This window comes from Coloeus monedula (assembly GCF_965178545.1).
Source record: "Coloeus monedula genome assembly, chromosome: 4".
Lineage (NCBI taxonomy): Eukaryota > Metazoa > Chordata > Aves > Passeriformes > Corvidae > Coloeus > Coloeus monedula.
In genome coordinates, this window is record NC_138784.1 from 75,828,994 (window position 1) to 75,848,627 (window position 19,634).

At 63.9% G+C, this 19,634-nt stretch overlaps 1 protein-coding gene across 3 annotated transcripts in view; it reads left to right on the plus strand.

Annotated features, from left to right (window-relative positions):
- SBF1 (SET binding factor 1) overlaps positions 1 to 19,634 on the plus strand; it is a 62,243-nt gene that overhangs the window by 21,470 nt on the left and 21,139 nt on the right. For all 3 annotated transcript variants that reach the window (XM_082280161.1, XM_082280162.1, XM_082280163.1), the window contains exons 2-9: positions 5,310 to 5,395; positions 10,558 to 10,695; positions 10,983 to 11,111; positions 12,874 to 12,984; positions 16,159 to 16,264; positions 16,651 to 16,783; positions 18,232 to 18,340; positions 18,924 to 19,037. In XM_082280161.1, the coding sequence (XP_082136287.1) occupies positions 5,310 to 5,395; positions 10,558 to 10,695; positions 10,983 to 11,111; positions 12,874 to 12,984; positions 16,159 to 16,264; positions 16,651 to 16,783; positions 18,232 to 18,340; positions 18,924 to 19,037 (926 nt within the window). The remainder of the gene's footprint in view (positions 1 to 5,309; positions 5,396 to 10,557; positions 10,696 to 10,982; positions 11,112 to 12,873; positions 12,985 to 16,158; positions 16,265 to 16,650; positions 16,784 to 18,231; positions 18,341 to 18,923; positions 19,038 to 19,634) is intronic.

The window sequence follows — 19,634 nt, forward strand, 5'->3', positions numbered from 1 at the left end:
TGCATTCCATGGCTGGATGGGGCTTTTCCAGCCTGGAATTGCATGCAGACAGTTTGCTTCGTCACCCAGCTCCGTGTCCCAGGCTGTGGGTGATCCTTGTCATCCCTGGGTGATCCTTATCTTCCCTGTGTCCAGCGGGTCAAGCACATCCTCAGACATCACCGAGGTGACCATAAACATGGAATGAGGTGCTTTTTCCGAAGTTTTTCCCTTTTTTTAGCTGCACTCAGGACAGGAATTGCTATTCCGGGTGTGACTTTGTGGAGACTTTTGCCCCAAATCCCGCTGGCAGAGCCAGAGGTGTTCCTGTCACCCTGCTCCTGCAGGTTCCTGCTGTGTGGGAAGGGCTCTGTCCTTCCCGAGCTCCCTGTCCTGTGCAGTTGCACTGTAACGTGGAGAGAGAGCCACGAGTGGGATATTATTCCTTGGGTCTTTTCATTCTCTTGTCCTGCTCTGGGGGGCACAGCGGCCTTGCCACAGGAGGGGTGTGGCCCTGGGGATGGGTGGAGGGGACACTGGGGGTCCAGTAGGTGCCACTTCAGGGAGAATTTCTCCATGGAAAGGGTTGTTCAGCACTGGAACAGGGATTGCATTGCCCAGGGAGGTTTGGAGTGCCCATCCCTGCAGGTGTCCAAGGAATTCCTGGAGGTGGCACTGAGGGCTCTGGGCTGGGGCCGAGGTGGGGATGGGGCAGAGCTGGGACTGGATGGGCTGGGAGGGCTTTTCCAGCCGCAGGGATCCCGGGAGCTGCCGTGGCTGGCACAGGGAGCTGCCAGCGCCCACCGTTGGTGCTGGTGGGGACAGGGCTGTCCCATCCCATGCTGGTGGCTGCCAGTGGCCAGGAGCAGGGACAGGGACCGTGTGCTCGCCCTGGGCCGGGTGGGCTTTCCTGTTGGTGGCCGGAGCAGCGGGGCCACCCCCAGCCCCACACACGGCCCCTTTGTTCCCTCCATAGAAAAGCCATTCTCCGTCCCCCCGGCGGGAACACGTCACAGGGAACAGAGGCCCCTTTGTCCCCGGAGCAGACACTCGGGTGTTGTTCTGGGTGGGCTTGGGGGCGGGGGGCTGCAGGGCCGGGATGGGATGGGATGGCTCAATCCCTGTCCGTGCCCTGCTCCTGCTCTCCGGGAGGGAGGAGCTGATGGCCAGGGCTGGAATATCCCAGCTCCCCACTCAGGTGATGATTCCCGGTGAACAGAGGGGTGAGGGATGGGCTGGCTGTGCTCAGGTTGGTGAGACACACCCGGGAATCCTGGAATGGCTGGGTGGGAAGGGACCTCCGAGCCCCTCCAGTGCCAGCCCTGCCATGGCAGGGACACCTCCCACTGTGCCAGGCTGCTCCAGCCCCAATGTCCAGCCTGGCCTGGAGTGTTTCCAGGGGTGAGGCAGGGATCGCTGGCACCGCTCCCGCCGCCTTGGTTGGCCTTGGTTGGCGTTGGTTGGCATAGGTTGGCATAGGTTGGCGTTGGTTGATGCAATCGCTCCCAGGCCTTGCGGGCCATTTCCCAATCCCTGTTTGATGCTGCCACAGGGATACTTGGATCTTGCCTCGTTCCAGGAGCCCCATTGGTGCCCTGCTCCGTGCCGAGGCTGGGCCTGACTCGCTCCGTGCTGGAGCAGCTCTGGGCTGGGCTGGGATCAGCGCTCAGCTCTGAGGGCCCTTGGCAGCAGCTCCAGGTCCTGGCAGGTTGTGTGGCCTCGTGCCTGGTCTGTCCCTGCCTGTGCAGGAGCCACCTCGGGGGCTCCAGGCAGGGCTTTGGAGCACCAAGGGTTTTCTGGTGCTTTAAAGCAGCTGAGTTTATAAATAATTCCTGCAGCAAGGAGCTCTCGGAAGCCTCAGCTGACACTTGCAGGCAGGGATGAAGCTGCCCCCGAAGCTGGGGGGAGCTGGAGAATCATGAATGGTGTGAAATGAACATTTCTGGAATAATTTGAGATACCTGAAGTAACTGAATGTTTTTAAAGTGGTTCCACACTCTCTCCTGGCTGGACATGACCTCCAGGTTGGAGCCGGGGGGGAAGGAGGGCTGGAGCAGCTCTGGTTCCTGCGGGGAGGACGTGGAATTGTGGAATGGTTTGGGTAGGAAGGACCGTAAGGCTCATCCAGTTCCATGGACCCCTCCCACTGTGCCAGGCTGCTCCAGCCCCAATGTCCAGCCTGGCCTTGGCCACTGCCAGGGATCCAGGGGCAGCCCCAGCTGCTCTGGGTGACCTGTGCCAGCTCCAGCGCTGTGTTGTCTGAGCTTTGTGTTCCCCTGGATGATTTCATCCCGAATTTCTGAGGTTCGGGGGTGTGGGAGTCGTGTCCAGGCCTGCAGAGGAACCTTTCCTTGGGACTGGCTGGACTGACCCTTTCCAGTGGTCCCGTGCTGGTGCTGAAACACCTCCCTGTGCTCTTGGTCACCCTCAGCAGAGGGTGTTGGGTGTGAGGGGTGGCACAGGGCTTGTTCCAAATAAGCTCCTTTGCCTAAAATCCCTGTGAAAATTCCCTTCTCCCCTCTCTCCATCGCACCCTGCTCCTCAGGGAAGGGCTGCAGGAGCCGCTGCAAGGCCGGTTCCCTGTCCTGACCCCGTGGCTTCCCTGGCTGTGGGGATGGGATGGACTGGGGCTGCCGTGCCCCTGCTGTGAACCCACCAGGGATTTTCCAGGGACGCTGAGCACCTCCTGCAGGGTCTGGGAACACTCCAGGCCGGGGAGGCGGACGCCTGGCTGGGTCTCTGCGCAGTGCTCAGGCCCAGCTCCTCTTGTCCCATCATTTCGGGGACGCTGGGAGCGAGGGACGGCGCTCGTGTGTCCATGACCCCTGTCCGGAGCAGCGGCCGTTCCCGGCAGTGTCCGGCAGTGTCCCGGCGCTCCCAGCCGGGGTCATCCTGTGCCGTGGCTCAGCTCAGTGTTTAACCCTGGGCTTATTTAGAATTTCCTGTGTCACAACAACATCCCGTGCCCTTGCCAGCGCAGCCGGGGAGGGGCCGGGCTCCCCCAGGTGTCCCCCAGCCCCGCAGGAGCGGCAGGAAGGAAGGAGCGGCGCAGCAGCTGCGGGGAGGCCGAGGTTCACAGGCACACGTGTTTTCCCAGGAATCTCCTGCTTTCCCAGGAATCTCAGCTGGGATGGCAGGAGAATGGATGGGGCAGGTCCAGCTCTCCCGGGCAGGAAGGGACGCGCTGATCCCACGGCCCGATACGGAGCTGAATGGTGGGAAGTGGGAAAGCTGGGCCCGGGCTGCCTGAGGAGCAGCTGAGGGAAGTGTCCAGGGTTCCCGAGTCAGGCTGGTGGGGACAGTCCCTAAATCAGGATGTACCTGCCCGCAGCTGGCTGCAGAGTGGCAGCTCCTGGCTCTGGGAAAACCCTGGGAGTCAAGATTCCCATTGTTCTGAACAGCCCTTGGAATGATTTTTGTTTGTGTTGAGGATGATGAGCCTGAGACCCCACCAGCGCTGGGCTGATCCCAGTGGGCAGCAGGGGAGGGGGGATTCTGCCCCTGTGCCCAGGTGAGACCCCACCTGCAGAGCTGCCCCAGCCCTGGGGACACAGCAGCAGGACCTGGAGCTGCTGGAGAGAGTCCAGAGAGGCCCCGGAGCTGCTCCAGGGCTGGAGCCCCTCTGCTCTGGAGCCAGGCTGGGAGAGCTGGGGATGCTCACCTGGAGAGGAGAAGCTCCAGGGAGAGCTGAGAGCCCCTTGCAGGGCCTAAAGGGGCTCCAGGAGAGCTGCAGAGGGACTGGGGCCAAGGCCTGGAGGGCCAGGAGGCAGGGAATGGCTTCCCAGTGCCAGAGGGCAGGGCTGGATGGGAGATTGGGAATTGGGAATTGCTGGCTGGGAGGGTGGGCAGGCCCTGGCCCAGGGTGCCCAGAGCAGCTGGGGCTGCCCCTGGATCCCTGGCAGTGGCCAAGGCCAGGCTGGACATTGGGGCTGGAGCAGCCTGGCACAGTGGGAGGTGTCCCTGCCATGGCAGGGCTGGCACTGGAGGGGCTCTGAGGTCCCTTCCCACCCAAACATTCCATGAGTCCATGATCTTGTATTGGTTCCTCTTTAACTGAGGATGTTCCAGTGGAGCCGTGGCAGGGCTGGATGGGGAGGGCACAGCTTGGAGCCATTGGAGCCATGCTGACGTGTGGATCTCAAGGGATTTTCCTGTCTGGAGCTTGAGCCAGGCCCCGGGCACTGGGAGCAGGCAGCCTTTGCCAGGGCTGGGAGCTCTCGGAGCCAGGGGTGCCTCCAGAGGGATGTGGTGATGGAGCAGGGCTGTGGAGTGGGAGCACGTGGCCAGGCAGGATCGGGTTGACACAATCCCTGTTAACCCAGTCCCTGTGGGTATTCTGTGCCCAGCTTGGCTCCGACCTTTCCATTTTGGGCCTGGGGCTATAAATGGCCCCTTTCCCTTTCCCTCTCCTGGTCCTGCTAAATCCAGCTGTGGCTACTGGGCAGTCAGCAAGGCCCTGGGGACATGGCTGGCCTCCCAAAATAGCCCTTCCCTGGTGCTCCTCCTGCTTTCCCAGCCCCATTCCATGGCCAGGACCCGGCTCCCAAAGCCAGCCGGGATGGGAGATGCCCCGGGTGGTCCCCTGGAGATGCAATAATCCCTCAGCAGCTCTGGAGGGGCTGGAATATCCCCCCTCTCCCTGTCCCAGGGCTGCCTGCCCTCGTGGCTGGGCCAGAATCCTCGGGATTTGCGATTCCCAGCTGGATCCGTGAGCGGCTGTGTCTCTGGAAGGACGTGGGCAGCCTGGCAGGGGCTGTGGCAGGAGCCGTTGGTTCCACCAGCACCTCAGGCTGGCCCAGAGCTGGCTGCTCCCGGAATTCCCCCCTGCCCTGCTGTCCAGGCCAGCTCCATCGGGAAACTCAAGGATTTAGGGTCTGGAGTGGTGTGGGCTGGGGGGCAGGTGAGGGTTTGGAGTGCTGCCAGTGCTCCATAAAGCCCCAGGGAAGCAGGAGCTGTTGGGAACCCGAACGCAAATCCCGGGGCAGGATTGTGTGGGGAAAGGGCAGCAGGGAGATGAGGAGCAGGGAATGGCAGCTCGGATCGGGGGTGCTGTCCGTGTTGGCATCACAAGGAAGGAGGTTCTGGCTGGAGCGGGACTGGAGCTGCTGCTCCAGGGCCGTTCCCACCTCCCGATAAGGCTCTGGGAGCTTGGAATCCCCGCTGTTCCCTGCTGGAGCGGGCAGTGCTGCTGAGCCTGTGCAAGGGCTGGGCTCTCTCCTGCGCTGCCCTGTCCCTGGAGAGCTGGAGCATCCCGGTGTTGTTCCAGCCTGGCATTCCCGAGGTGGGGTGGGGGGTACCTGCTGCCCTCTAATCCTGTCTTGTCTCCGCAGGGAGCGGGGATGGGCAGGGACAGATCCTGCAGCGCTTCCCGGAGAAGGACTGGGAGGACAACCCCTTCCCACAGGGCATCGAGCTGGTGAGTGGCTGCCCCGGGGACACCAGGGGGACACCGGGACATGTCCCACAGGGTGTGACTGGGGGGCTGTGAGGGAGCAGCTCCCACCTGCCCTGGATGCAGCTCCAGCTCCGGAACTCTCCAGAAACGGTGGGATCCGCCGTGCTGGCTCCTGTCCCGGCCTCTGCTACCCCTCCTTTTCTGGGATCAGCCGCTGGGATGCTGGAATGGCTCCTGGAGGAGCCGTGGATGCAGCCTTGGTGTCCACAGCCCCTCAGGAGCGTGGCCAGGCCTTTCCCGGTGCCCTGCCCTGGCTGGATCCTCGCAGCCCTCTGGACACGGTCACCGGCTCTCGGGAGAGCTCTGGGGCCAGCTCGGAGTGGTCATTCTGGGATGTGCTGCTGTGGGGATCCTCCAGACCGGCTCCAGCTAATCCAGGACAGTGGCATTGTTCCCCTCATTGCGGAACTGGAGTGGAAGCTCTTCCCAATCCCTGCCCTGGAGCTCTGAGGGCCCTGAGGGAGGGGCTGGAGCTCCATTCCCAGGGACAAGGGTGGGCTGGGACAGACTGCCGGACCCCCTCTGGAAGCTGCTCCCTTGCCCCTGGAGTACGTGGAATCACGGATTTATTTGGGTTGGAAAATCCCTCTGAGTGCACTCAGTGGTGCCAAGGCCACTGCTGCCCATGTCCCCAAGTGCCACATCCACAGGGCTTTGAAATCCCTGCAGGGATGGGGACTCCACCCCTGCCCTGGGCAGCTGTGCCAGGGCTGGAAAAACTTTAGATGGGATATGGGGCAGGAATTTCTGGCTGGGACGGTGGGGAGGGGCTGGGATAGAATTCCCAGAGCAGCTGTGGCTGCCCCTGGATCCCTGGCAGTGGCCAAGGGCAGGCTGGACATTGGGGCTGGAGCAGCCTGGCACAGTGGGAGGTGTCCCTGCCCATCATCACTGGGGTCACTGGGGCCCCTGGCTCCTCTTCCCATTGTCACTGGGACTGGCAGTGTCCAGCTCCTCTTCCCGTCGCGTGTTCCCTGAAATTCCAGCACAATTTGGGACCTTTCCGGGTTGTTTCATCCGAGGCAAAAACACAACGTTATTTTTATTTTTCTGCTCCGAGTTTCCTGGTGTCTGCAGGGACTTGGGAACTGTCCCAAGCAGGAGCAAAGCTGCTTTTTTTCCCAAGGGTCAAACTGTCCAGCCAAAAAATCCCTGGAATTTAAACAGTTGGAACCCTGTCCTGTTGGGGGCCAGGGGTGGCTCCAGGGCTTCCCACAAGCTGTGAGGGTGTCCCGGGGGAGCAGCGCGCGGGGCTGATCCCAAGGCAGCCCCGAAAATCCGCGGGAGCCCGTCCCGGGGCTGGGGGGCACGTGACACTGTGGTCAGGGCTGATCCTCCCGACAGCTTTTGGGGGGAAAAAAGGGTTCCTGGGGTGTGCAGGGAGATGGGGTTTGGAGCTCCTGGCCGTGCGCAGTGTCTGGCAGCAATTCCCAACGGGAATGTCTCGTTGTAATGGATGGAGCTGCTGTGGGGACAGGCACGGGATGTGGATAAATCACTGTGGGAGCCTCTCCCTGCCTGCCAGAGCTGTGCCCTGCCTGGGGAGGGCAGTCCCAGGGAGCAGCTGGGTGGGATCCCGGTGGGATCGGCTGCGCAAGGAGGGATGGGAGTGGAGATTCCTGGAAATCCAGGGGTTCTCTGTGCTCCAGCGCGGCTCAGGGCCATTCCCACTCTCCCTTTTGGATCCTTCCTTGGCACTGGGCCTTGTGTCCTTCCATGCCATGATCGCACAGGTCTCGGTCTGGGATTTTCCGTGTCCTGGAGCAGCTCTGGGATGGTTTTGGCACCTGCTGGATGTGTCCAGACCTGCTCCACCTCTGCCAGCATTCCTGGACATCCAGCAGCTTCCAGGGCCTAAAGGGGCTCCAGGAGAGCTGCAGAGGGACTGGGGCCAAGGCCTGGAGGGCCAGGAGGCAGGGAATGGCTTCCCAGTGCCAGAGGGCAGGGCTGGGAATTGGGAATTGGGAATTGCTGGCTGGGAGGGTGGGCAGGCCCTGGCCCAGGGTGCCCAGAGCAGCTGGGGCTGCCCCCGGATCCCTGGCAGTGGCCAAGGGCAGGCTGGACATTGGGGCTGGAGCAGCCTGGCACAGTGGGAGGTGTCCCTGCCATGGCAGGGCTGGCACTGGAGGGGCTCGGAGGTCCCTTCCCACCCAGCCATTCCAGGATTCCTTGATGAGGTGAGCACAGCTGTGTCCAAGGTTTGCTCCAGGGGCCAGGTCAGAGGTGTCTGTAGGAAATCGCTGTGTCCAGCCCCCACTGAAGGGGATTGTTGGGACAGGAGGGGTTGGGACAGGCTGGGGGTCTCCACTGCCAGAGGATGGGAACGCTGCTGGTTGTGTTTGGGCACTGGTGGCTGAGCCTCACCCGGCGTGCCCATGGAATTCCAGACTGGTTTGGGTGGGAAGGGACCTCCGAGCCCCTCCAGTGCCAGCCCTGCCATGGCAGGGACACCTCCCACTGTCCCAAGCTGCTCCCAGCCCGTGTCCAGCCTGGCCATGCCAATGCCCAGACCTCTCCCGGCAGGGCGGATCCAGGGGTGGCAGCCGTAGCCGAGCCCTCGGAGCCGGCAGCTGTTTTGGGAACACTCCAGAGGGAGGAGAGGCACCCCCACGCTGCCCCCTGGGTGGGACCAGCAGGAAAAATAAATGCCCAGGAACATGGCTTGGGACATCACGGGCGGGATCCTCACCAAGTGAATCCTTGGGAAAGGCTGTGGAGTAACTGGGGAAGAACTGGTGAGGGAGGAGGGGGCAGCTGGGGGGGTCGGGCTCTGCTCCCAGGGAACAGGGACAGGAGAGAGGGAACGGCCTGAGGGAAGCTCGGAGTGGAGATTGGGAAAATTCCTCCTGGAAAGGGCTGTGTAGCCCTGGCCCAGCTGCCCAGGGAGGTCTGGAGTGCCCATCCCTGCAGGGACTTCAAAGCCCTGTGGATGTGGCACTTGGGGACACGGGCAGTGGTGGCCTTGGCAGAGCTGGGAATGGTTGGACTGGATGGGCTCAGAGGGGTTTTTCCAACCCAAGCAATTTCATGATCCTGCTCTATCTGTGGGGATCTGTGGCTTTGCCTCCCTTCACCTGTGGCACCTCAGGGTGGCCGAGCGCCGGGTGCCACCATCGGTCAGGTCGGGCTGACCCCGGGGGACACCTGTCCTGCCCCTGCCAGCTGTGCCCATTCCCGTGGTTTTCCTTCCTGGAGGATCTGGGTGAGGTGGGGCAGGGGGGGTGATGTCACGGGGCTCCTGCAGGATGAGTTATCCGGGTGGGATTGAGTGAGCTCAGGCTGGGCTGGGAGCGACTCCGGCATTTCCGTGTGCTCCCACGGCGTCACCTGATCCAGGTGTCACCTGCTGCTTTGAGGTGACCCATCCTCTCAGCAGGTGCCATTTTTAGGAAGCTGACTCCGTATCCCACAGCTTGGGGAGAATTCCCAGCTGGCTTGGTGGGTGTCCAAGGCCTCCCACCGCTCCTGTCCCCACAGGGAAGGGTGACACCACGGTCCTGGAGCGCATCCCTGTCTGGGATGTGACACTCGGGAATGCTGGCTGGGAGCCGGGACAAGGGGGATGGTTTTAAACTAAAAGAGGGGAGATTTAGAGGGGATCTTGGGAAGGAATTCCTGGCTGGGAGGGTGGGGAGGGGCTGGAATGGGATTCCCAGAGCAGCTGGGGCTGCCCCTGGATCCCTGGCAGCGGCCAAGGCCAGGCTGGACATTGGGGCTGGAGCAACCTGGGATAGTGGGAGGTGTCCCTGCCATGGCAGGGCCGGCACTGGAGGGGCTCGGAGGTCCCTTCCCACCCAACCATTCCAGGATTCCCTGATCTGTTCCCCGGCAGCTCCGCGTGCTCTGGGCTCCTCATTCCCGCAGTGCCAGGAGATCTCTCTGGAGAGCTCTGTGTGGGGCTGGGAGCAGTGAGGGGGAACTCCCACACAGGGACAGTGGCACCGGGACAGTGACACCGGGACAGTGACACCGTGTGCTCATCCCGATGTTCTGCTGAGCCAAACCTTCCCCTGAGCTCCAGCCGGGACCCGGGCAGGAGGCACCGGGATGGAGAGGCCCCGGATGCCGCTTTTCAGGGACACAGAATCTGGGATGCAGCTCCTGGGGTGCTTTTTCCTCCCCTCCCTCCTGCTGCCATCCTGAGGATCCGGACAAGGCTGAGCTCCTGTCCCGTGGGCTCCTCCCGGGCAGGAGAGGGGGATCCGTGGGCACTGTGAGCACGGGGAGTGGTGGACAGCTGGGAAACCACCTTGGATTCCTGAGGGAGCTGGAGCAGGATTCCTGTGCGTGCCCGCTCCCGGTACCTCGTTCTCGTTCTGGGATGTGCTGAATTCCCCGTGTCCTCAGCAAGCCCGGCGAGGAGCCGGGCTGGCCCACGCCTGGGGAATTTTCCACAGCTCCCCAGCAGCCAAATGCAGCCCTGAGGAAATAAAGAAAAATCCCCTGAGACCCGGCAAGCCTGGGGAGTCCTGGGGCCACCGGCTGGAATTACCCCCGCCCTGGGCGGGGCTTTGGGCAGTGCCAGCAGCTGGTGCGGTGACGATGGCACAGCCGGGCCGGTGTTTGTCCCGGGGGAGTGGTGCCACCTCCTGGAGCCACTCCAGAGCCGTGTCCCACGTGTCCCCTTTCCTTCTGGGCTCTGGGTGGTGCTGGCGTGGGATGTCTGGCACACGGCGGGCTGGGGCTGTGCAGGGTGTGGGGGGCTGTGCAGAGCCTGGGGATCTTGGTGCAGAGTTTGGGGTCTCAGTGCCGTGGGGGGCTGTGCAAACCCCATTGATCCTGGGGGTCTCGGTGCCAGGAGCCTCAGCCCAGCCCAGCCAGGCTTTCCCCTCACAATTCCTCCCAGTTTGGGGTTCTCCAGGCAGCTCCTGCTGTCCCTGCGGACAGGAGGGGGTGGCACTGGCCCTGCTTCCCCCCAGGAGGGGGTTTGGGAATTCCCAGAGCCGGTCCAGCGGGGTTGGGAGGTTCCAGGAGCCCGGGGGGCTCTGCCCCGTGCTCTCCCTGCTCCTGGACCGTGGAGCTGCCCTTCCCCACGGGCCATGTGGGACTGGGGGTCAGGTTGGGATTGCCCGGTGTGGGGTGAGGGCTGGTAGCCCCCTGAGCCCGCTGCCGTCCCTCCGCAGTTCTGCCAGCCCAGCGGGTGGCAGCTCTTCCCCGAGAGGAACCCCCCAACCTTCTTCGTGGCCGTGCTGACCGACATCAACTCGGAGCGGCACTACTGCGCCTGCTTCACCTTCTGGGAGGCCGTGGAGAGCCCACAGGTACTGGGGACACGGGGACCTGGGGACACGGGGACAGGGGCTGGCGGGGAAGGATCCGGCTGGGTTTAGCTCTGGCCAGGGGTTCTGCTTTCCCTGTGCCCCAGGAATCCATGGATGGGTGGGAAGGGTGGTCAGCAGTGCTGATGGGGAAGCACCCAGCTGGATTTAGCTCTGGCCAGGGGTTCTGCCTTCCCTGGGCCTGGGGAATCCAGACGCTGGCACCGGGAGCTCGGGAGAGGGCAGGGCACCCTGTAACCCCCAGCCCGCGCTGGTTTGTGTCTCCCCAGCCCCAGAGCCACGCCAGGAATGGTGAGGAGGAGGAGGAGGAGGCCTCGGCCCCCGTGCAGCCTGCCCAGCTCTTTGCCCCCAAGAGCCTGGTGCTGGTGTCGCGGCTGGACCACGCCGAGGTGTTCCGGGTGAGTCGGGGATGGGGACAGCCTTCGTGCTCGGGGGAGAGGGGAGATGTGCTGGGAAAGCCTTCCTGGCTGTGGCAGTGGGAACACGCTGGCACAGCCCCCATGGGAGCCTGGCCCCATCCTGCCCTTGGCACCCCGGAGCTGCGGGGCCGGCAGCTGCCGCTGATCCCGAACGGCTGCAGGACACGGAGCAGCTGCCGGCCCCGCTCAGGGAAAACTGCAAGGAACAGCCCGTTCCTGGGAGCATTGTCTGTGCCAGCTGTGCTGGCTCCAAAGGTGCTGCTTTGTGTGCCTGGGAAGGACTTGAGAGGGCTGGGGCTGGGAGCTGGACAGATTGTATCCATGGGGATGGGGCTGGGAGTGTCCAGCCTGGAGAAGAGAGGGCTGCACGGAGAGCTGAGAGCCCCTTGCAGGGCCTAAAGGGGCTCCGGGAGAGCTGCAGAGGGACTGGGGACAGGGGTTGGAGGGCCAGGAGGCAGGGAATGGCTTCCCAGTGCCAGAGGGCAGGGCTGGATGGGAGATTGGGAATTGCTGGCTGGGAGGGTGGGCAGGCCCTGGCCCAGGGTGCCCAGAGCAGCTGGGGCTGCCCCTGGATCGCTGGCAGTGGCCAAGGCCAGGCTGGACATTGGGGCTGGAGCAGCCTGGCACAGTGGGAGGCATCCCTGGCCTTCTGTGGAGTGGGAATTCTCTGAAATACAGGATCTGTTTGTTTTCCTGAGCCTGGGAGAGCAGAGCGGGGTCCTGGCAGGCAAAAGCTGGGGCGACTCCAGCGGACAGGGGTCACCTCACTTGTTCCCAGAGACAGACATGTCCTGCCAGCTGCTCCCCTGGGACTGCACGGAAACAGTTCCCAGCTCCTTAGTCCAGTCCTTAGTGGTTTGAGTTTAGTCCAAGAGTCTGAGTTTCATCTTCCCTCGTTATTCCATTGGGCAGGGGTTTATCCTGCTCTTCCCTGTTATTCCATTGGGCAGGGGTTTATCCTGCTCTTCCCTGTTATTCCAGTGGGGCAGGGGTTTATCCTGCTCTTCCCTGTTATTCCATTGGGCAGGGGTTTATCCTGCTCTTCCCTGTTATTCCAGTGGGGCAGGGGTTTATCCTGCTCTTCCCTCGTTATTCCAGCGTTCCAGAGCCTCCCTGGCCCCGCTCTCCAAATCCCAGTATTTGTGTTTTCCCTTTTCCTCACTGCCATGGGCAAATGGTTTGAAAGCAACACCCTGAGGGTGCCTGGAAGACAAATTCCTCCAATTCCTCATTCCCAGCCTTGTGCTGGTGCCCCCAGACTCCCTCTGAGCCGGGCTGCTGTTGGTTCCCCGTTGGAACAGGCTGGCTGTGTGGGAAGGGGCCCACAGGGACCACCCAGGGCTGACCAGAGTCCAGGTGTGCTGGCAAGGCCATCGCCCAAATTTTGGGCATCTCAGCCAGCCCTCGCTGGGGAAGGATCTGCTGCCATCCCTTCCCTGGGGGTTGTGTGGGACTGGGAGTGCTGGGAGCTGGAGCAGCCCGGCTGCCCTGGTCACCTCTGCTCGTGGAGCTTTGGGAAGGCCCTCGGTGCTGTTCCCTGGATCCCTGGCCTTGGGGACACGTCCTCTGCTCCGTGGGGTCAGTGCAGGGACGGGGATGTGCTCCTGGCTGGAATATCCCACTCCAATGGATGGGGAAGGCCTGGAGTGGCATTCCCAGGGTGCGTTTGTGGCCAGGGATGAGCCCTGGGAGTGTCCCCAGCTCCTGGCCCTGCTCATCCCTGCTCTGCTCCCCTCTCCAGAACAGCCTGGGGCTGATCTACACCATCTACGTGGACGGGCTGAGCGTGTCCCTGGAGAACGTCATCGGGAACCTGCTGACCTGCACCATCCCCATCACGGGGGGAGCGCAGGTGGGTGTCCCGCCGTCCCTGGCCCCTCAGAGCTCAGCCGAGTCCTGCTCCCTGTGCTGGCAGAGCCGAGGGGGACCCGTGGGCAGCGCCTGGCTCCGTGCCCCGCTGCCTTCCCGAGTGCTTCCAGGCACAAATCCCACTCGGATCCTCAGTGAGCCAAGGAGCTCCTGCTGCGGCTTCCATGTCCTGGCTCCTGCTGCCTTGGGAGGGAGACCAGCAGCTCACGTGGGTGCTGCTCGATCCATGCAAACATTCCCTGCTCCCTGGCACTCCCAGACTCTGGCTCTGCACTCAGCCCTGTGGGATCGCCCTGTGGAGAGCTGCTCCAGAGCCCAGTGCTCACGGGCCATCTGTGAGAGTGGGGCTGGGACAGCTGCAGGGACACGGGCCAGCGGGGCCAGGACAGCAGCCTGGAGCTGTCCTCAGGGCACTGGCCTGCTGCTGTGTCCGTGTCCGTGCTGGGTCCTGTGCCCGTGCCTGGGGGCCTCAGGAGCTGCAGCTTCTCCTGGAGCTGAGGCCACCAACCCCCTGCTGTCCCCTCAGAGCCCCCTCCAGCCTGCCCTGCTCGGGGCCAGCTGGGCTCAGCACATGGAGCTGGGAGGCTCCTTGGGGATGGCAGAGAGGGAAAGCCCAGCTGGATGCCCCAGCAGGAGGCTGGGGACAGCAGCGCTGTGCCCTGGAGCTCTCGTGCCCTGCTGGCCCCTGCAGTGTCACTGTGGGTGTGTGCTTGTGTCCCCACGTGCCATCCCCTCAGCTGAGCTCCTCTTCCCCCAGCACGGAGTGCCAAGAATGATCCCACAGCCGAGCTGATCCGATGGGGGAGCCTTGGCCAGGCTGGGACAGCAGCACGGGGCACTGGGACAGCAGCACGGGGCACTGGGACAGCTCCATGGGGCACTGGGACAGCTCCATGGGGCACTGGGACAGCACTGCAGGGCACTGGGACAGCAGCGCGGGGCACTGGGACAGCTCCATGGGGCACTGGGACAGCTCCATGGGGCACTGGGACAGCAGCGCGGGGCACTGGGACAGCACTGCAGGGCACTGGGACAGCTCCATGGGGCACTGGGACAGCAGCGTGGGGCACTGGGACAGCACTGCAGGGCACTGGGACAGCTCCATGGGGCACTGGGACAGCACTGCAGGGCACTGGGACAGCACCATGGGGCACTGGAACAGCTCCATGGGGCACTGGGACAGCTCCATGGGGCACTGGGACAGCACTGCAGGGCACTGGGACAGCTCCATGGGGCACTGGGACAGCACTGCAGGGCACTGGTGTCCCCAGACCGGGGTTTCCTCCCTGCTGTGCCCGGCCCCGAGGAGGCTCCCTGACCCCGTGTCACAGCGGGATTTGGGGCAGGTGCTGCTGGAGCTGCCGCAGGCTTGGGGCTCCCTCCGGCGCCCAGCGCGATGCCGATCCCAGGAGAGCCCGCAGTGTTCCGGGTGTTTGCAGGACAGGGATGGAGCCAGGCCCGAGCGAGTGCCCCAGGGAGCGGAGTGAGCTGCTGCCCGTCCCAGGGCTGTGCCCGTCCCACGGCCGTGCCAGGCACCCACCCGGGTTTGCAGTCCCTTCCCGTGGGATCTGCCCGGATCCGGCTGCTCCCGGCAGGACCAGGAGCGGCTGCTGGAGCAGGACGGCTCCTCCTGCCACCATGGCTCGCTGAGCTTGGCACAGATCCGTGCCCCCAGCTGGGGCAGGGTGGCTCTGTGCCGTGGGAACGGGCACTGGGTGACAGGGGGGACAGTTTGGTGGTGGCACTTCCCGTGCATTTCTTGCTCTCCTGCCGTGTCCAGTGCTCCTCCTGGTGCTGTAGGCGTTGCTTTCACTCCATGTCTGTCTGGGCTCCTGTCCCGCTGTCCCCTGTCCGTGTCTGTCTGTGAGCTGCTCTCCTGTCCCGCTGTCCGTGTCTGTCTGTGAGCTCCTCTCCTGTCCCGCTGTCCCCTGTCCGTGTCTGTCTGTGAGCTCCTCTCCTGTCCCGCTGTCCCCTGTCCGTGTCTGTCTGTGAGCTCCTCTCCTGTCCCGCTGTCCCCTGTCCGTGTCTGTCTGTGAGCTCCTCTCCTGTCCCACTGTCCCCTGTCCGTGTGTCCTAACTGACTGTGCTCTCTGTCTGTCCCACCTCAGCCTGACGTGGAGGATGAAGCCGTGGTACGAATTCCTTTTCTTTCCCACCTTCTTTTCCCCACCTTTTCTCTCCCCGATCTGGGTCTGTCCCCTCATTAGCAGCCTCTGTTAATTGCTGTGACCCAGCCCCTGTCCCGGTGCTCTCAGGGCGCCCTGGGGCACCTTGTGTCCCTGGGCTCTGGGAAGGGGCTGAATTCCAGGCACACCTCTCCGGGTGTCCTGCTGGGGTTGTGACAACCCAGCTCAGGGGTCAGGCTCTGCTCAGCCGTGGATTTTGGGGCTGTTCCTGGCGGGAGCTGGGAGCTCCTGCTGGGAGGTGGCTGCACTGGGAATGCTGCTACTGCAGGAGCTTTCCCTGGAGAGGTGTGGAAAGAGGAGCAGAGGGGCCTGGAGGCAGCCTGGGGATGTGTGAGTGCCCCTGGGGTGAGCTCAGGCCTGGGGATATGAGGTGGTATCAGCGAAGAAGCACTGATCCTGTGCCCGGGGTGCTGGGGCTGGGATAGGGGAGCCGCTCTCTCGACTCCAAGGGCCTCGTAGGGGCTCAAATTCCCCTCACATTCTGGGGAGCTCTTGAGTCCTGGGGAGCCCTCGTGTCCTGGAGAGCCCTCATGGCCTGAAGGCCCCACCGAGTTCTGGGGACCCCTCATGACCTGGGGAGCTTTCGGGTCCTGGAGAGTCCCCAAATCCTGGGGAACCCTTGAGTCCGGGGGAACCCTCGTGTCCCGGAGAGCCGTCGTGTCCCACATCTCTGTGCGGATCCCGGGGCCATTGGGACGTCGCTGGCTCTGTCTGGGGGCGTTGCAGGAGGTCCCCTCCCTCCCCTCAGCCCAGGGACCCAGTCAAGCACCCAGTGGGTGCTGGGGCAGCATCTTCTTCTCTCTTTCCCTTCCCCTCTTCCCTGTCTCTCCCCTTCCCTGTTCCCGCAGCAGGCGGGGGTTGTGCCGGGGCACGGTGGTCCCGGCCCCATGCCCGGGGGGGTCTGGCTGCCGCTGCCCTGTCCCGGTCCCTGTGTGGGTGGCCCTGGTGACCGGCTGTGTGTTCCCTTGCAGAGGACGATCTCGCTGGGTGCGGGGGACAGGCAGGTGATCCAGACCCCCATCAATGACTCGCTGCCCGTCAGCAGCTGCAGCGTGGCCCTGCTCTTCCGCCAGCTCGGTGAGACGCGTCCCCACCCTGCCACCGCGTCCCCACCCTGCCACCCTGTCCCCACTCTGCCACCGTGGCACCCGGGGGCCCTGCCTGTCACTTCCTGCCCGCAGCTCCGAGCTCTGTCCCGGCTGAGCTTCCCCGGCCCCGCTGCGCCGTCCCTTTTCCGGGAGGGTGGGATTGGGGCTGGGGTCTGCAGGAGCAGCCCGGGGGCTGCCGCTGCCTTGTGCCACCCAGGAGAGGCCAGCCAGGAGTGGCTCTCTGGGGGATGCTGAGCTCCTCTGCTGGCAGGATGCAGGGATGGGGAGGGGGCTGCAGCCCAGGTGGGGTCGGGGGTCCCTGAGGGCTGTCAGAGGGACCCCCCCGTTCCTGAGCCCCTGCTGTGCCCTGCCCAGGCATCACCAACGTGCTGTTCCTGTTCTGCGCGGCGCTGACCGAGCACAAGATCCTCTTCCTGTCCAGCAGCTACCAGAGGCTCACAGACGCCTGCCGGGCCCTCCTGGCTCTCATGTTCCCCCTCAAGTACAGGTGAGGGTCCCTGAGCCTCCGGCTGTGCCAGCTGTGCCCCTGTCCCACCCTCGCTGCCTCCCAGGCTCTGGGAAGTAACTGGGAATCTTCCACCCCTGCTTCCCTGCTCTCCCAAGCAAAACGGGCTCTGGCACTGGAGGCAGTGCTGGAAAATGTTCCCTGCTCCCTGTGACAGGAGCTGTGCCAGGCAGGGTCAGGTTGGAGATCAGCAAAGGTTCTTCCCTCAGGGGGTGCTGGGCACTGCCCAGGCTCCCCAGGGAATGGGCACAGCCCGAGGCTGCCGGAGCTCTGCTCCCAGGGATGCCCAGGGTGGGGCTGTTGGGTGCCTGGGCAGGGCCAGCAGCTGGATCCACCATCCCTGTGGGTCCCTTCCAGCTCAGGATGTTCCAGGATCCCATCAGCAGGAGCGAGGTGTTCCAGCAGTGCCTGTGCTGGTGCTGGCCAAGCCACTCCCGTGGGATGGCTGGAACCCCGCTGGCTCCAGGGAGCTGGGAATGTCCCACAAGGAGTGGGAACACAGCCCCGGCAGCACTGGGGCTCTGGGCAGCTCTGCCAGGGCCGGGGCTGGGACAGATGGGCCGGGGCTCCTGCCAGCTCCTGTGTCCGGGCTGGCCTGGCCTCCCCAGGCTGCAGGGAGGCTGCTGGTGTTCCAGAGGATCCTTCCTTTTCCCAGAATCCTGGGATCCCTGAGGTTGGAAAAGCCCTCCCAGCCCATCCAGTCCCAGCTGTGCCCCATCCCCACCTTGGCCCCAGCCCAGAGCCCTCAGTGCCACCTCCAGGAATTCCTCAGACACCTGCAGGGATGGGCACTCCAAACCTCCCTAGGCAGCCCCTGCCAAGGCCTGAGCACCCTTTCCATGGGGAAATTATTCCTGAAATTCTTCCTTTTGGCGTTAATGGCTCTGCTGGCACCTTCCCTTGGTCAGACTTTGGTTATAACCCCAAGGCCAGACAGGGATTATATCATGGAATCAGGGAACCTCAGAATAATTTGGGTGGGAAGGGACCTCCGAGCCCCTCCAGTGCCAGCCCTGCCATGGCAGGGACACCTCCCACTGTGCCAGGCTGCTCCAGCCCCAATGTCCAGCCTGGCCTTGGCCACTGCCAGCGATCCAGGGGCAGCCCCAGCTGCTCTGGGCACCCTGGGCCAGGGCCTGCCCACCCTCCCAGCCAGCAATTCCCAGTTCCCAATTTCCCATCCAGCCCTGCCCTCTGGCACTGGGAAGCCATTCCCTGCCTCCTGTCCCTCCATGCCTTGGCCCCAGTCCCTCTCAGGGCAGTGTGGCCGTGGTGCCTGAGGGGCTGGGAGTGCCCGGAGCACCCTGGACACCCCTCCGGAGCTGGGATGGTGTGTGGCCATGCCAGGATGGGGTTGGGGCTGGGGCGGGGCTGTGATGGCTGCAGTGGGGCTGCTTTGGGGCTATGTTTGAGGCTGTCTCTGGTTGCAGTTTCACCTACGTGCCCATCCTGCCCGCCCAGCTCCTGGAGGTGCTGAGCACCCCCACCCCCTTCATCATCGGCGTCCACTCCATCTTCCAGTCAGAGACCCAGGAGCTGGTGAGGGGCCACATTCCCTGTCCCCGGGCCAGGGGGGCCAGGGGGGAGCAGGGTGGGTGTCACAGGCTCGGGTGACAGCTGGATTCATCCCAGGGGTGCCCAGGGGCACGGGCTCCGTGTGCTCAGCCCGGGATGTATCCAGGTGTCCCACACGAACCAGTGGGAATGGGCGGGTCCAGAGGGAATGGCCAAGTCCAGGGGGAATGGCCGGGTCCGGAGGGAATGGCCGGGTCCCTCTCCTACCGGGTGTCTCCCTGTCCCCCCACTGAGGGATCCCAGTGTGTCCTTGGATTTGGGAACAGGATGGGAGACAGGGCTGGAGTGCTCAGGGAAGATGGAGAGGAGCCAGAGGCTGCTCCCTGGATAGCTCCCCGTCTCCTTTGGGATGCAGGATGCAGGATATGGGATATGGGATATGGGATGCAGGGTACGGGATATGGGATATGGGATGCGGGATATGGGATATGGGATGCAGGGTACGGGATATGGGATGCGGGATATGGGATATGGGATGCAGGGTATGGGATGCGGGATGCAGGATTGGGAAGCGGGGCCGTGTCCCACTGCTGTCCCGCCCTTCCAGCTGGACGTGGTGATCGCAGACCTGGACGGCGGCACCGTGAATGTCCCCGAGTGCGTGCACATCTCCCTGCTCCCCGAGCCCCTGCTCCAGCAGACTCGGGAAGCCCTGTCCATGGTGAGAGCCACGGCATTCCCTGCATCCCTGGGGCACCAACACCGTTCCCTGGGAATGACACAAGTGTCCAGGGAGCCGGGAATGGAGCCGGGAATGGAGCTGGGGCTGCTCTGTAAGCAGGAGTCGTACCTCGGGATCCTGTCCGTTCTGTGGGATCCTGTCCATGCCTCCGGATCCTGTCCAATCTGTGGGATCCTGTCCAATCTGTGGGATCCTGTCCATTCTGTGGGATCCTGTCCATGCCTCAGGATCCTGTCTCAGGCACCGTTCCTGCTCCTGTGGCCTCTGGCCAACACCCTGGGAATGGCACACGTTCCACGGGAGTGGAGCAGCAGGGACTCCTCCCCGAGCAGGGATCCATCCGTGCTCTGGGCTGCTGCTGCCCCTCTCACAGGGGCCATTCCCAGTGCAATCCCTCTGATGTCCAGCAGTGCCGGAGGGGGGACTCCTTTGCCGAAGGTTTCTGGGAATGGGGTGCTGGCTCCCGGCCCGGGGGCTGGAAGAGGCCGTGGCCTGGCTGCTCCCGTGTTCCCGAGGCCCTTCCGGAGCAAACACCACAGCTCCTGCTGCTCCACGTTCCGGGGGCAGTGGGGGGCA